The following is an 11,616-nucleotide window of genomic DNA, read 5'->3' as shown; positions in this document are numbered from 1 at the left end:
TACACTGTTGGATTTAGCATTTTGTTGCCACGGCGTATACGCAACCGGCCTGCCGCGAACGCCATCCGAGGCGTCAGCAGCAACTGACATCAAATGTTACGCGCTTTCAGTGGTCAGCCATCAAATAGATGAGATTTGTAATAATTTACTGTTAGCTTTTTGTTTTTTTTTTACTGTTCAAACACATGGCAACAGAACGTATGTATGTATATTTGCATATACAGACATACATACCTAGTATAACGAATGACTGTCAATAACAGCACTAAATTAAAATTCATAATTGAGTGTTGGTGTTTGCTGACCACGGAAATGGCTTGCGCTAGCGCATATGTTACACGCAACAAGCAATCAAATGTGGGTTTTCAAATATTTTGCATTTTTCGGTTCATTTTTTTTGTCATCATCATCCAAGCATACATATGTATTTACATATATGCATACATACATTCATGTAATACAAACACTTTATTTATGAAATATGAATTTCCGCATGATGCAAAAACCATTGGAAGACATACATACATAAGTAAATGAAAGTATACATAAGTAAATATATGTACACATTTATGACATTTTGCATAAATCAAAGTCACTAATAAAATAGTAACGGAACTGCAAATACATGCATATGCAGCACGGAAATTACAAATTGGGCAGCAGTCAGTAGAAGGACCTAGCAACCATCATGAAGCATTGAAGGCAATTCAATATTTTCATTTGTTCGTAAGTATTTGTATGTATGTATATATGTACATTTTCGATAGCTATTCGTCCTTGTGCACCAAAAAGTTAATTTTTTTTTTTAATTTTACAGCATTTTCTTGTTTATTTGATACCCATATTGTTATTCTACATTACACTTCCATGAGAACCAGTTAGTGAAGTATTTTTTTTTCTTTTTTAATAGGGATAATCTGAAGTACTTTATAAATAGCAACAACTAAAAATTTCTTACTCGGCGCCCAGGGGTGGCTAGTGAAACCAAGGACACCCACTAATTTAATGGAATGATTAAGTGCATAACGACCAGTGTACTGCTTTTTCCTCTTATATAGCTCAACAACCGCTATTCGGTTCGGGCCGAGGACAAAGCGTCGCAAATATCCCCTCTTCTTTACCAAGAACGTAGCTGACACTACTTTTCCAAAATAGTTTTAAAATAGAATAGATACAAAATTTTATATGTATTTATTTGGTTATCTATGTAGAGCATTTTCCAAGAGTTGCCGCACTGTGAAATCTGTTCTGTGATGCACTTACCAGGTCTAAGACCACACTGATAATTCGAATGAGTGGGCACATGAAAGCCTACAGTTTTTCATTGCTATTTTGAAATGACTTATCCCACTCTAATTGGCACCAACAGCAGAATATCTCTTCTTCGGACACGTTTTCATCAGGCCAAAATTGTACTAGCAGCTTGTAAGTATGACCAGCTCTTCACCATTCCTTTTGTACAGCTCAGCCAAAATATTGTTAGCTCCGGGTTGTTTTGTTGTGTTTTAGCCGAAGTATGGCTGTCCCCACCTTGTGTTGGTCGAGTGGATGAACATCGTCTCTTTACTTTGGGCTGAACTCTTCTTTATCAAACGCTTTGGAAAGTATTCCCTCTTTCTATTAAGTCCCTAATATACGATTTCCTACTTTTTTTCTGCAGGAACTATCTCAGGGTGTGAATCCAATCAATTTCTGCTTACTTTCTGATAGCTCTGCGTACCAATGTCTTTCGGCCTTTTTTTTCTCCTTGAAAAGACGTCTCTCTCTAAGGGAATGGGCGTCCACAACTAATAGTAGGTTTAGATATACATATGTAACTAGCATTGCTTCAAAAACACATAAATATTTGGAAAACAATTTCGTTTAACGTATATTATATTATATTTACTTAAAAATATACCAACATTATAGAGTTACATAGAAATGTATAAGCATTCTGCTATAAAAACAAAAAACATAAAAAATCATTACATAAAATTTAAATGCTTTTCGAGAGTCCTTTGTTCTTAAGTTTACGAAAAAATTTTAGAAAAATAAAATGAAATATAAAAGTACTTATATCTTAAGGCTAAGAGAGCGAGCGAGTTTATTACAATGCTATTAATTATAAAAACATACAGGACCCAATTCGATGCGGAACTGTTGATTAGCCTCACCAATATCTCTGATTTTAATATCAACTATTGGCAGCCTCTGTGGCTTCTCAGTTTTATAAGTGATCACCGTTTTAGCCCAAGAATCGGAGCGATGCTGAAACACACAGAACAATCATTATCATTTTAAAGAAAGAGCTCAGTATCTCACTCGTGCTTACCCTGCATTCATCACTTTCGGCCTCATAGCGCAGGCGCAGCGGTCCCTTTGGCGTTAGCTCGGCATCATTCCATGACAACAGCTTTAAGCCGTTACTAAAATATAAAAGTTTTTCCAGTCACTCCAGCAAGTTTTTATTTAATATTATTCTCTCTTACCGATCCTTCGATTGGTCCTCATCCAAATAGCCAATCGTATTTCGACAGTTGAAGGTAATCTTCTGTGATGCCTTGGCGGACAGCAATTGCAGGAATCCCAACTGATGCGAGTCGGTTTTGTAGGTGATCTTCATACCATCAGGCATCTCACTCAGCCATACTTCTTTCTCAGCGCCCTTATAGCTTAACTGGGGCGTTTCTTGTGGCTTTGGCAGTATGCATGAGCCACGTGTCTCGCGGTCACAATACACTAAGATAGCATCGCGCGGATCAGCTTCATTCGGATCGATCCAGTATTCACCAGATTTGTAGTCAGGGTAGGCAGCGAATAGGTCGCGGCAAGTTTTGGCTGGCGCCGATTGTTGACCGTTGGGTCGCCGCAGGCGCTCGAAAGAAGCTTTTAAGTGCTCAAAGGCCTTGATTACCATAGCTTCCTTTTCCTCATCGGAGAGTCCTTCAGGCAACAGATTTGGTTGGTCGCTTAGGATTTCCACACCTTTCGTTTGGCCTTGACTAAGTAAAGCAGTGAGCGCTGCAACATCGTAACCGACCGATTCGCCAGGTGGACCTGGTGGTCCCGGTGGACCAGCGGCTCCTATAGGGCCAGGTTTTCCTTCGTTACCACTGAACCCACGCGGCCCTGGTTGACCCGGGGGGCCTGGTGGTCCTGGATTGCCGTCGCGTCCTTGTGGTCCTCGCATACCAGTGTCTCCTGGTTTTCCGGGCTGCCCGGGTGTTCCTGACGGTCCCACGTCACCCTTCAGACCTTGCTGACCAGGCATGCCCTGCAAGCCGATAAGACCTCGGTGTCCTTTGATACCTTTTGGTCCGGGCTCACCATATTCGCCCTTGGGACCCTCTACGCCAGGTGGTCCAGGTTTACCACGTAGACCTTGCGGTCCTTCTACACCCGGCAGACCTGTATCACCTTTAAGTCCACGTTCACCTTGCAAACCTATTGGTCCAATAGCACCAGGTGGACCTGGGAGACCAGGATTTCCTGAAGGTCCAGGGTTTCCTTGTTGTCCCTGAGGTCCTTTATCCCCAGTGCGGCCAGAAATTCCCGGCGGTCCAGACTTTCCTGCTGGCCCCTCAGGACCAGACTCGCCCATTGGTCCTGGTAAGCCTTGAGGTCCTGAAAATTATATACCTTCTGTGTAAAAATTGTATTTCCTTTTTAAATCAGATCTCAAACCTTGCAAGCCTTGCGGTCCAAGTGCTCCGTCTTTTCCAGGTTTTCCCTGTGGGCCTGGCTCACCGGCTACTCCTCTCAAGCCACGCAAACCAGCTACTCCTGGTGGACCGGGCAGGCCTGGCATTCCTCGCTCACCAACATTTCCTGGTGGCCCGGAATTACCTGCAGGTCCAGGTGGTCCATCACTGCCGGTTTCTCCTTTTTGTCCTTCCGCGCCAGGTGCCCCCTGCAAACCTGGTGAGCCTTGATTTCCTGGCCGACCAGATTCACCAGGATTTCCCTTAGCTCCAGGGTAGCCAGCAACGCCTGGTAAGCCTTGACTTCCTGGTTGCCCCTGTAAAGCATTTTATTAATATTTATTTAAATTTTATCTCTCAGACAAAACTTACTGGAGGCCCTTGATCGCCGGGTCTGCCTGGTAAGCCACTTAGGCCAGGTTCACCTCTGATACCTGGTTCACCACGTGCACCTTTGGAGCCACTTAGTCCCACTGGTCCTTGTAGGCCTTGCTCTCCGGGAAGACCATGAGGGCCTGCGTTGCCTTGTTCACCTTTAATACCCATCAATCCACGGTCACCTTTTGCACCAGGTAGTCCTGCTAAACCTGGTGCTCCTGGAAATCCTGGTGGACCTTGTAAGCCGGCGGGCCCTCTTTCGCCAGCACCACCGGCTGCGCCTTGCTCACCTGGCGGTCCTGGGTTTCCAGGCTCGCCCCTTTCCCCTGATTCTCCGGGTGCACCAGGAGGTCCTACAATACCTTGTGGCCCACGGTCACCAGGACGGCCGGGCGGACCCTCAGGACCAAGTGAACCAGGACTACCACGCTCGCCTTTTTCACCTGGTAACCCGGAATGACCTCTTGGTCCAGGTAAACCTAACATTCCTGGCGCTCCCATGTGTCCTTTAGAACCAGGTTTTCCAGGTGATCCCTAAATAATACGCGATGAAAATCTTTTGACCAAAAGCATAACATATGCATATTTATTTTCAATACTTACTGGGGGTCCATCATGTCCTGGTGCACCAGGCTCTCCCCGCTCTCCAGGGGTTCCAGGCTGGCCAACTGGACCTCTTTCTCCCGGGTAACCACGTTCGCCACGCAATCCAGTAGGCCCAACTAGACCTTGTGGACCAGGCGGTCCGGCAGATCCATCTTTACCTGGAGAACCTGGACTACCAGTAACTCCGGGAAGACCTTGAAAACCTCTGGGACCAACCGAACCGGGCTCTCCACGCTCACCATCTTGACCAGGAGGACCACGAGGACCTTGTGCCCCTGGTAAACCATCCTTTCCGCTATCTCCATGAGGTCCTTGTGGACCCGGGGGACCCGGTTCACCATTTTTACCTGGCTCACCGGGGAATCCTTTATCGCCAGGAATTCCCATAGGGCCGGGTAACCCTTGCAATCCTTGTGGTCCTTGTTCACCAGGCTTTCCGTCCGCACCAGTAATTCCTCTCTCGCCGACCGGTCCTGTTTTACCGGGAGGTCCGATGCGACCTGGTAAACCACGTAAGCCTTGCACACCTGCTACGCCTGGTTGTCCCACATCTCCGGGGCTTCCTTTTATTCCGGGTGGACCTTGAATTCCGCGATCGCCAGGTGTACCTTTGGGTCCAATAGGTCCATCTGGACCTGAAAGTCCAGGCAACCCTTGTGGTCCTCTTTCGCCTGTTGGTCCAGATGGCCCAGTAGGTCCCCGCATGCCTCGTTTACCACGTTTCCCTTCCGGTCCCACCGTGCCTGGTAACCCTCGTGGACCTGCTTGGCCAGCTTCTCCTTTAATGCCCTGATCACCTGTGAAAAAATACCTTGAGTTTCAGGGAACTAATAAGTAAATTGCCTCTAAATGTATTACCCTTAAAACCGCGTTCGCCTGGTTGGCCCGGTGTGCCTTTCACGCCGGGTTCTCCTGGGCTACCAGGTAAGCCATCGGGACCACGTGATCCCGGAAAACCTTGGGGTCCAGCTATTCCTGGCGCACCCATCGCGCCTTTATCACCATTTAAACCGTCTTTACCAGGCGGTCCAGATATACCGGGTTCACCAGCAGCACCTGGGCGGCCAGCTTCACCGCGTGGGCCTTGCAGGCCTTGATCACCTTTTGGACCTGGATGCCCCCAATCTCCTTTAGCACCTGGGCTACCAGGAAAACCAGGGGGGCCAGGTTTACCTATTGAACCGGGCTGGCCTGCCACTCCTGGATTACCATCTAAACCTCTAGCGCCCGGTGGACCCGATGGCCCTTCTCGACCGCGCTCACCACGCGGGCCAGCAGGACCCTGTAAAATAATAAAATGCTTGACTATTTTCTTAGCAAAATGAAATTAAGCACAAAACTTACTTGCGGCCCAGTGGGACCAACAGCACCCATTGAACCTGTGCTCCCTTTCTCGCCAGCTGCACCTTGATCTCCCTTTGAACCATCAATACCAGGTAAACCATGATGCCCCTTCAAGCCGGGAATACCTGACATCCCAGGTAAGCCTCGCGGTCCTGGCGTGCCTGCAGCACCTTGCAATCCAGGTTCACCATCCTCCCCTGGCGCACCATCCTTGCCAGGTGGGCCAGGCAGACCGCGAGGTCCCATTAGGCCAGGAGGACCTTGTGATCCGGGTTCACCGGGCTCGCCGCGCATACCTTGAAAGCCTTGTGGACCCGCCGGACCCGAGTTACCAGGTGGACCACGCGCACCAACCGGCCCCACCGACGATTGCAGATATTGAAATTCAGGAACAAATGGTGGCGAGCTTGGACCCTTATCTGAATTCGCATACTCAGCAGCCAACTGTTGGTGATAGTAACTCACATCGGGTATTGGGCCAGGTGGGCCGGGATTTCCAGGCACACCAGGATTACCAGGTGAACCAGGAGTGCCACCCTCTCCAGGACGGCCCTGAGCGCCAGGATAACCAGGTAAACCTCGTGGACCCGTATAGACGCCTGCATATGGATTATCTTCACCGGCTGGCGATACGTTACGCTCAGTTGTTGTCGTGGTAGTAGAAGTCGCAGGCGGCAGGGGGACTCGACCAGATGGTTCTGCAAGAGGTGTACAATTTTCAGGTGCGCGACAGATCACTTTGCCCTCTGTGCAAGTACAAGAGTTCGTGCAGCCATTGCGTTCACTCGTAAATTCATCACCATCACGATACCAATTGCCTTCGAAATGACATGAAAAGGCACCGACGACATTGGCAGGGGCTTGTGGGCGTGGTCCAGCCGATGGGGTGTGTACTATAAAAGAAGGCGCATAGAAAGTAGTTCAAGGAAATGTAAACGACAATTGAAGTGTGCCTAGTGGGTAAGCAGGCTTACCTTCCTGATGAGTAACAAAGCCGTCAGCACCGCCTACATTGCCATCGGGATCTGGAAGGAGTAAAATGCAAAGCTTATACTTAGTTCGGGGAAATGCTTACGTATAAATGATGTAAGATAAATGCGTGTCTTCACATGTGTATATATGAATGGTTCTACAATTTTAAGCAATTAATATCTATCTATCAGCAAATATGTTGCTACAAGTGCAAGTAAGTTATGTAAATATTGCTGACATATGTCCCACTTATGCAACTTTAATTAATTACTGCTACTGCACTTTTATTAAGAATGGAGGTGCGTACAACCTTTTATGTATGTGTACATTAGAGTGGTCCAAAAATACATGTGAAAAAGTAAAGTCGGAATTTTAAAGCCGCCACCCCCTAGGATTATTCTATACCGAAAAAACGGTATCCCAATTTTTTTTTTTGAGATATAAAAAAAATTATGGAGTGCTCAAAGCGCTGAAAGTTTTCCATGTACTTTATATTGGGAAAAAACTACTTTGAAATTGTGTAGAATTCTTGAAAATCAATCAAATTAATTAAACAATGGGCTATTAATATTGGAAGTCTTGGATTTTTAAGAACTTCATACCATTTCTACGAAAAGTTTCCCAATATAAAATACATAGAAAACTTTGAGCGCTTTGAGCGACCTCTAAATATTTTTTGATTTAAAAAAATAGGCGTATGATTTTTCGGTATATAACAATCCTAGGGCGTGCCGGCATTAAAATTCCGACTTTACTCTTTTTGGACCACTCTAATGTACATACCTATGTATACATATATTAGCATTATGCTCTGACAGCTTTTTTATCAGCTTGTCAACTTACTGTAGACATACAAATTCTTGCGCATAATTTTGCACGCATAATACCGTATACATATGCATATATGTTCATTTATGTGTACATATTTCTGAACATTGTACATACATACATATGCAGATTAAAATTTTCCAATTCATCGGTTTTGAGTGAAGAAAAAGCAATTAAGGTAAAGTGTTTCAAAGTTAAGAGTTGATATGACAATATTCACGTGGAGGTGTACTTAGAAATATAGTGCTCTAAGTTTCTTCTGATTCAGAGAACAAAAATCTAGGAAGCCTACATCCAGCTAAATCATGTATTCGGCCTATTCTGTTGCCATATACCCCGCAGGAATTGCAACAAAGATAAGGGCTATTCAGTCCGAGAAGGAAAAATGTAGATTTTTTACTATAACCACATTCCTTCACTAGACTTCACCATCATTCTCAACAACAGTGCCGTCAGCGCAGCACTTTCTAGCTGAGAGTAGAAGGCTTAAAGATTGGTCACGGCCCACTCTTGGCGAGCAAAAGTCACGCTCTCCAAATCTTTCATCATGCCCCTTTTTGTAAGGCGCAGAAACATGAACTAGGTCGATCAAAGCTGTGAAAACTTAGAAGGATTTCATAAGAACTAATATATGCCGTATAGAAATTGATAGGAAAATGTCATGATTTTCGATTCGCACGAAAACAAGAATACGCCCCAATATCTAAGCCGCAGTTCCCATGGGTGACGGCTATCAAAGAAGATGGAATGACGAACTGCGTGAGCTTTTTAACGATATGGACATACTTAGACGCATTCGTCATAAGCTTGGGTAATGGCGATCTGGTGATGAACAACTGAAGCTACGTCATAAAATAGAGAGTCCATCGGCGAAGTTTTATGATCTCGGCCCAAACCGAAAAACAGACTTTAGCACCGATTTTTCAGCTTTGAGAAGTAGCTTAGTGCGTTGGCTGAAAGCAGAGTCATTTCATGACGATATCACAATTCTCTTCTGGTGTCGTTCTTTTGATGTACCGCATAAATTTGGTGCGATATCGGACAAAAATGTGCAGGATTTCAAAGAATGCATTCTAGTGCTCTAACGCTGTCTCCGTCATCAACAAGTTATCTGCCTTTGAAAATTTGATCATTTCAATGCACATTTAACATAAAAAAAAATAACTGCATAATATGTATGTATGTATGTACATATGTATGTAGCGGACGGATGACATGTATGTAAATTAATTTCTATACATTCGTTGTTCTCTTAACAAAATCATCAAACGCCTTAATCGATTTCACACTCATTTCAATGCTTCATTGGACTCATTTTATATATTCATTCGCTTATGATTTGCAGATGTGCTATTCTGATATTCAAATTTCGCATCATTCACATTGATTTTGTTGCATTTTTATTATTATTTTTTTCTTTTGGTTGTTTTGCATTTTTTTTCTTGTACATACTATCTGATGAAGTTGCAACAAGATTGCTTGCCTTAACATGCAACAAACATAAAAGTTTACTGCGCTCTAATTAACGCCAACAGTCGAGGTTGTCAGCGAAGCAATTGAAATCGAATGGAGATGTCATTAGGAGCGATTGTTCAAGTGTGTGCCACAGATACATATGTGTAAGAAGATGAATTAATAAAGTTCGACAGACGTCAATGGAAAATATGTCAATAACTAAAGGCTATTTTGGAAGAGATGCCATTTCGTGTAAATGATTTTTTTTTTGTTCAGAAGGAATAAGAATACTGGGTCGAATAAGGAGGTCATCCATCATCTGCTCCCTTAAAAAGGAAAGTAGGAAGCTATGGTGCTGGCCTGCCTACGAGGAAACCTGACAGAAGTTTATGATTGCCAAAGAAAAGCCAAAGAGTCTCTTGGAAGAGTTTATGCTATAGCATGGAGAAACAATCGGAGAGGGAACGCATGAAAAAAGTGATACGAAGGATGCGCCGTCTCCGATGCATGCACATTAGGGTGGTCCCAAAAAAAAGGAAAGCCAGAACTTTAATGCTGTGGTCGCCTAAGTTGTTCTATATTGAAAAAAAACGACCTCTGTTTGTTTTTATTTTGAAATTAAAAATTATTTAGAGGTCGCTCAAAGCGCTCAACGTTTCCCATACATTCTATATGGGGAAAAAAAATGTTCATAGGAAGCGTATAGAATTCTTGAAAACCAATATTTTTCTATCAGAAAACTGTGTTTCTCTTCAGGAGACTCCAAAAAAAATTTACAAATTGTTTATTTACCCATTTTTAAATAGTAAGGATTTTTTATGGGCCCCATTGCAGTTTTTGAAGGTTTTGGCGGACCTTTAAAATATAGTTACAATGAAAAAATGGTTAAATAAATAATTGGGTATTGTTATTGGAAATCTCCTGAAGAGAAACAGAGTTTTCCGATCGAAAAATATTGATTTTCGAGAATTTTATACCATTTCTATGAAAAATTTTTTTTTCCCCATATAAAATATGTACATACATGGAAAATTTTCAGTGCTTTGTGCGGCCTCTAAATATTTCTTTGTTTTTAAAATCAAAAAAAAAAGGAGTCTATCTTTTCGTTATAGAAAAATCTTAGAAGTGAGAGCATTAAAATTACGAGTTTACTTTTTTTACCACCCTACATTAGAGTATATTTAAAAACCGAGTCGCGACTGGACGTCATCTCATTTGGAAATGAAAGATGCACTACAAAGCGCACAACTTCTGTGTTGTACTACGGAACCTAGTACCTCCACCTCCTGAGGAATTTATATAGGTATGGACTGCTTATTTCCGTCCAAACATCAAGCAGCATTGCCTGTTGGGAGTTGTTATTTATAGAGCTTGTCTAAGAATAAACTTCATCTCCGAAAAATAGACCTTGGCGAAAGTTGTGTTTATTTCAAAGGGAAGGTAAAGCAAAACCATTTTTTCGACTGCTAAACCTCAACTTTTTTCTTCCTCAAGGTAGAGGGGTGAGTGGGAAAGCATCACCAAGTTTCATGCGATCTGGTACACATCGCTTTGTGTGCTGTATCCACCTGATCTAGAAAAACTGGCCTGTTTTCAACTAAGTTCTCTTTTCAAAAAAAAAAAACGAAAACTCCCCATATTCCTTTTTTTAATAATTTTGCTGAGGAAGTGAGATATCTGGGCGTCATTCTGGACTAGCATCCCTATTAGGTCATTGCACGTATACAGTGGTTATAAGTTCTACTTTATTCTACGGCATCACAACCTGGTGTCCGAAAAACATCAGTGAACTATCAAACTGCCCTCGTATTTCGTACTCATACTCATACTCACCCACATCCACATCATCGTAGTTGTTGTAATCGTATGCGTCAAACTCATCTGCACCCGGCAAATCGGCCTCTGGTTGCGGTTCCTCTGCCTGCGGTCGGTCACTTAATGTTTTACGGTGTTTTTTCACTTTTTTGTTACGCGTTTTCCGCTTGCCGACATGAGCACCAGCTGAATTATCTGCCAAAGCACACTCAAACAGAAAGCAAAGGACAAATGCGAGGCAAAGAAGGTGCGATTGTTTGAATTTCATTTTGTTTGCACAATATAATTTGTTGTTGTTTTTATTTTGAATTGAGTGGGAAATTCAAAATGCTTCGGGTTTTAGTATTCATAAAGTCATTTGCTGCATCATCAACTGCACATTGGAGTGGATATAAAACAATAAGAAAAGAAAAAAAATCAATATGAAAACCTAGCGGAGAAGCTTTTTTCGCTGTTATTTTGAGTGACAGGATTTGGATAGGCAAACTTGCACCAAAAATGAATTTTTTTTCACAAAATAAAGGTAAGGTAGTTG

General features: G+C 43.3%; 1 protein-coding gene across 1 annotated transcript; it reads right to left on the bottom strand.

Moving 5' to 3' along the window:
- Positions 1-2,004: 2,004 nt before the first annotated feature.
- Positions 2,005-11,349, bottom strand: LOC118745096 (collagen alpha-1(I) chain-like). Its single transcript, XM_036478634.1, has 12 exons — positions 11,100-11,349; positions 7,087-7,140; positions 6,986-7,036; positions 6,701-6,904; positions 6,012-6,625; positions 5,526-5,949; positions 4,665-5,464; positions 4,056-4,595; positions 3,667-4,000; positions 2,472-3,606; positions 2,315-2,408; positions 2,005-2,250 (listed from the first exon to the last, which is right to left on the bottom strand). The coding sequence occupies exons 1-12, from the start codon at positions 11,347-11,349 to the stop codon at positions 2,101-2,103; spliced, it is 4,650 nt and encodes a 1,549-aa protein (XP_036334527.1). The 3' UTR covers positions 2,005-2,100.
- Positions 11,350-11,616: the final 267 nt, after the last annotated feature.

Source organism: Rhagoletis pomonella, unplaced genomic scaffold, assembly GCF_013731165.1.
Source record: "Rhagoletis pomonella isolate Grant_MI unplaced genomic scaffold, Rhpom_1.0 Rhpom_scaffold_00008, whole genome shotgun sequence".
NCBI classification, from domain to species: domain Eukaryota; kingdom Metazoa; phylum Arthropoda; class Insecta; order Diptera; family Tephritidae; genus Rhagoletis; species Rhagoletis pomonella.
This window is presented reverse-complemented; position numbering and strand designations above follow the sequence as displayed.

What these genes read in the sequence shown, in the direction of transcription:
- LOC118745096 (XM_036478634.1), bottom strand. Translation starts at nt 11,349, where the DNA reads ATGAAATTCAAACAATCGCACCTTCTTTGCCTCGCATTTGTCCTTTGC. An exon ending in CCGGCGATCAAGGGCCTCCA is followed by an intron (nt 4,001 to 4,055) that starts GTAAGTTTTGTC and finishes AATGCTTTACAG; the next exon opens with GGGCAACCAGGAAGTCAAGG. An exon ending in GAGGACCAATCGAAGGATCG is followed by an intron (nt 2,409 to 2,471) that starts GTAAGAGAGAAT and finishes TTTATATTTTAG; the next exon opens with TAACGGCTTAAAGCTGTTGT.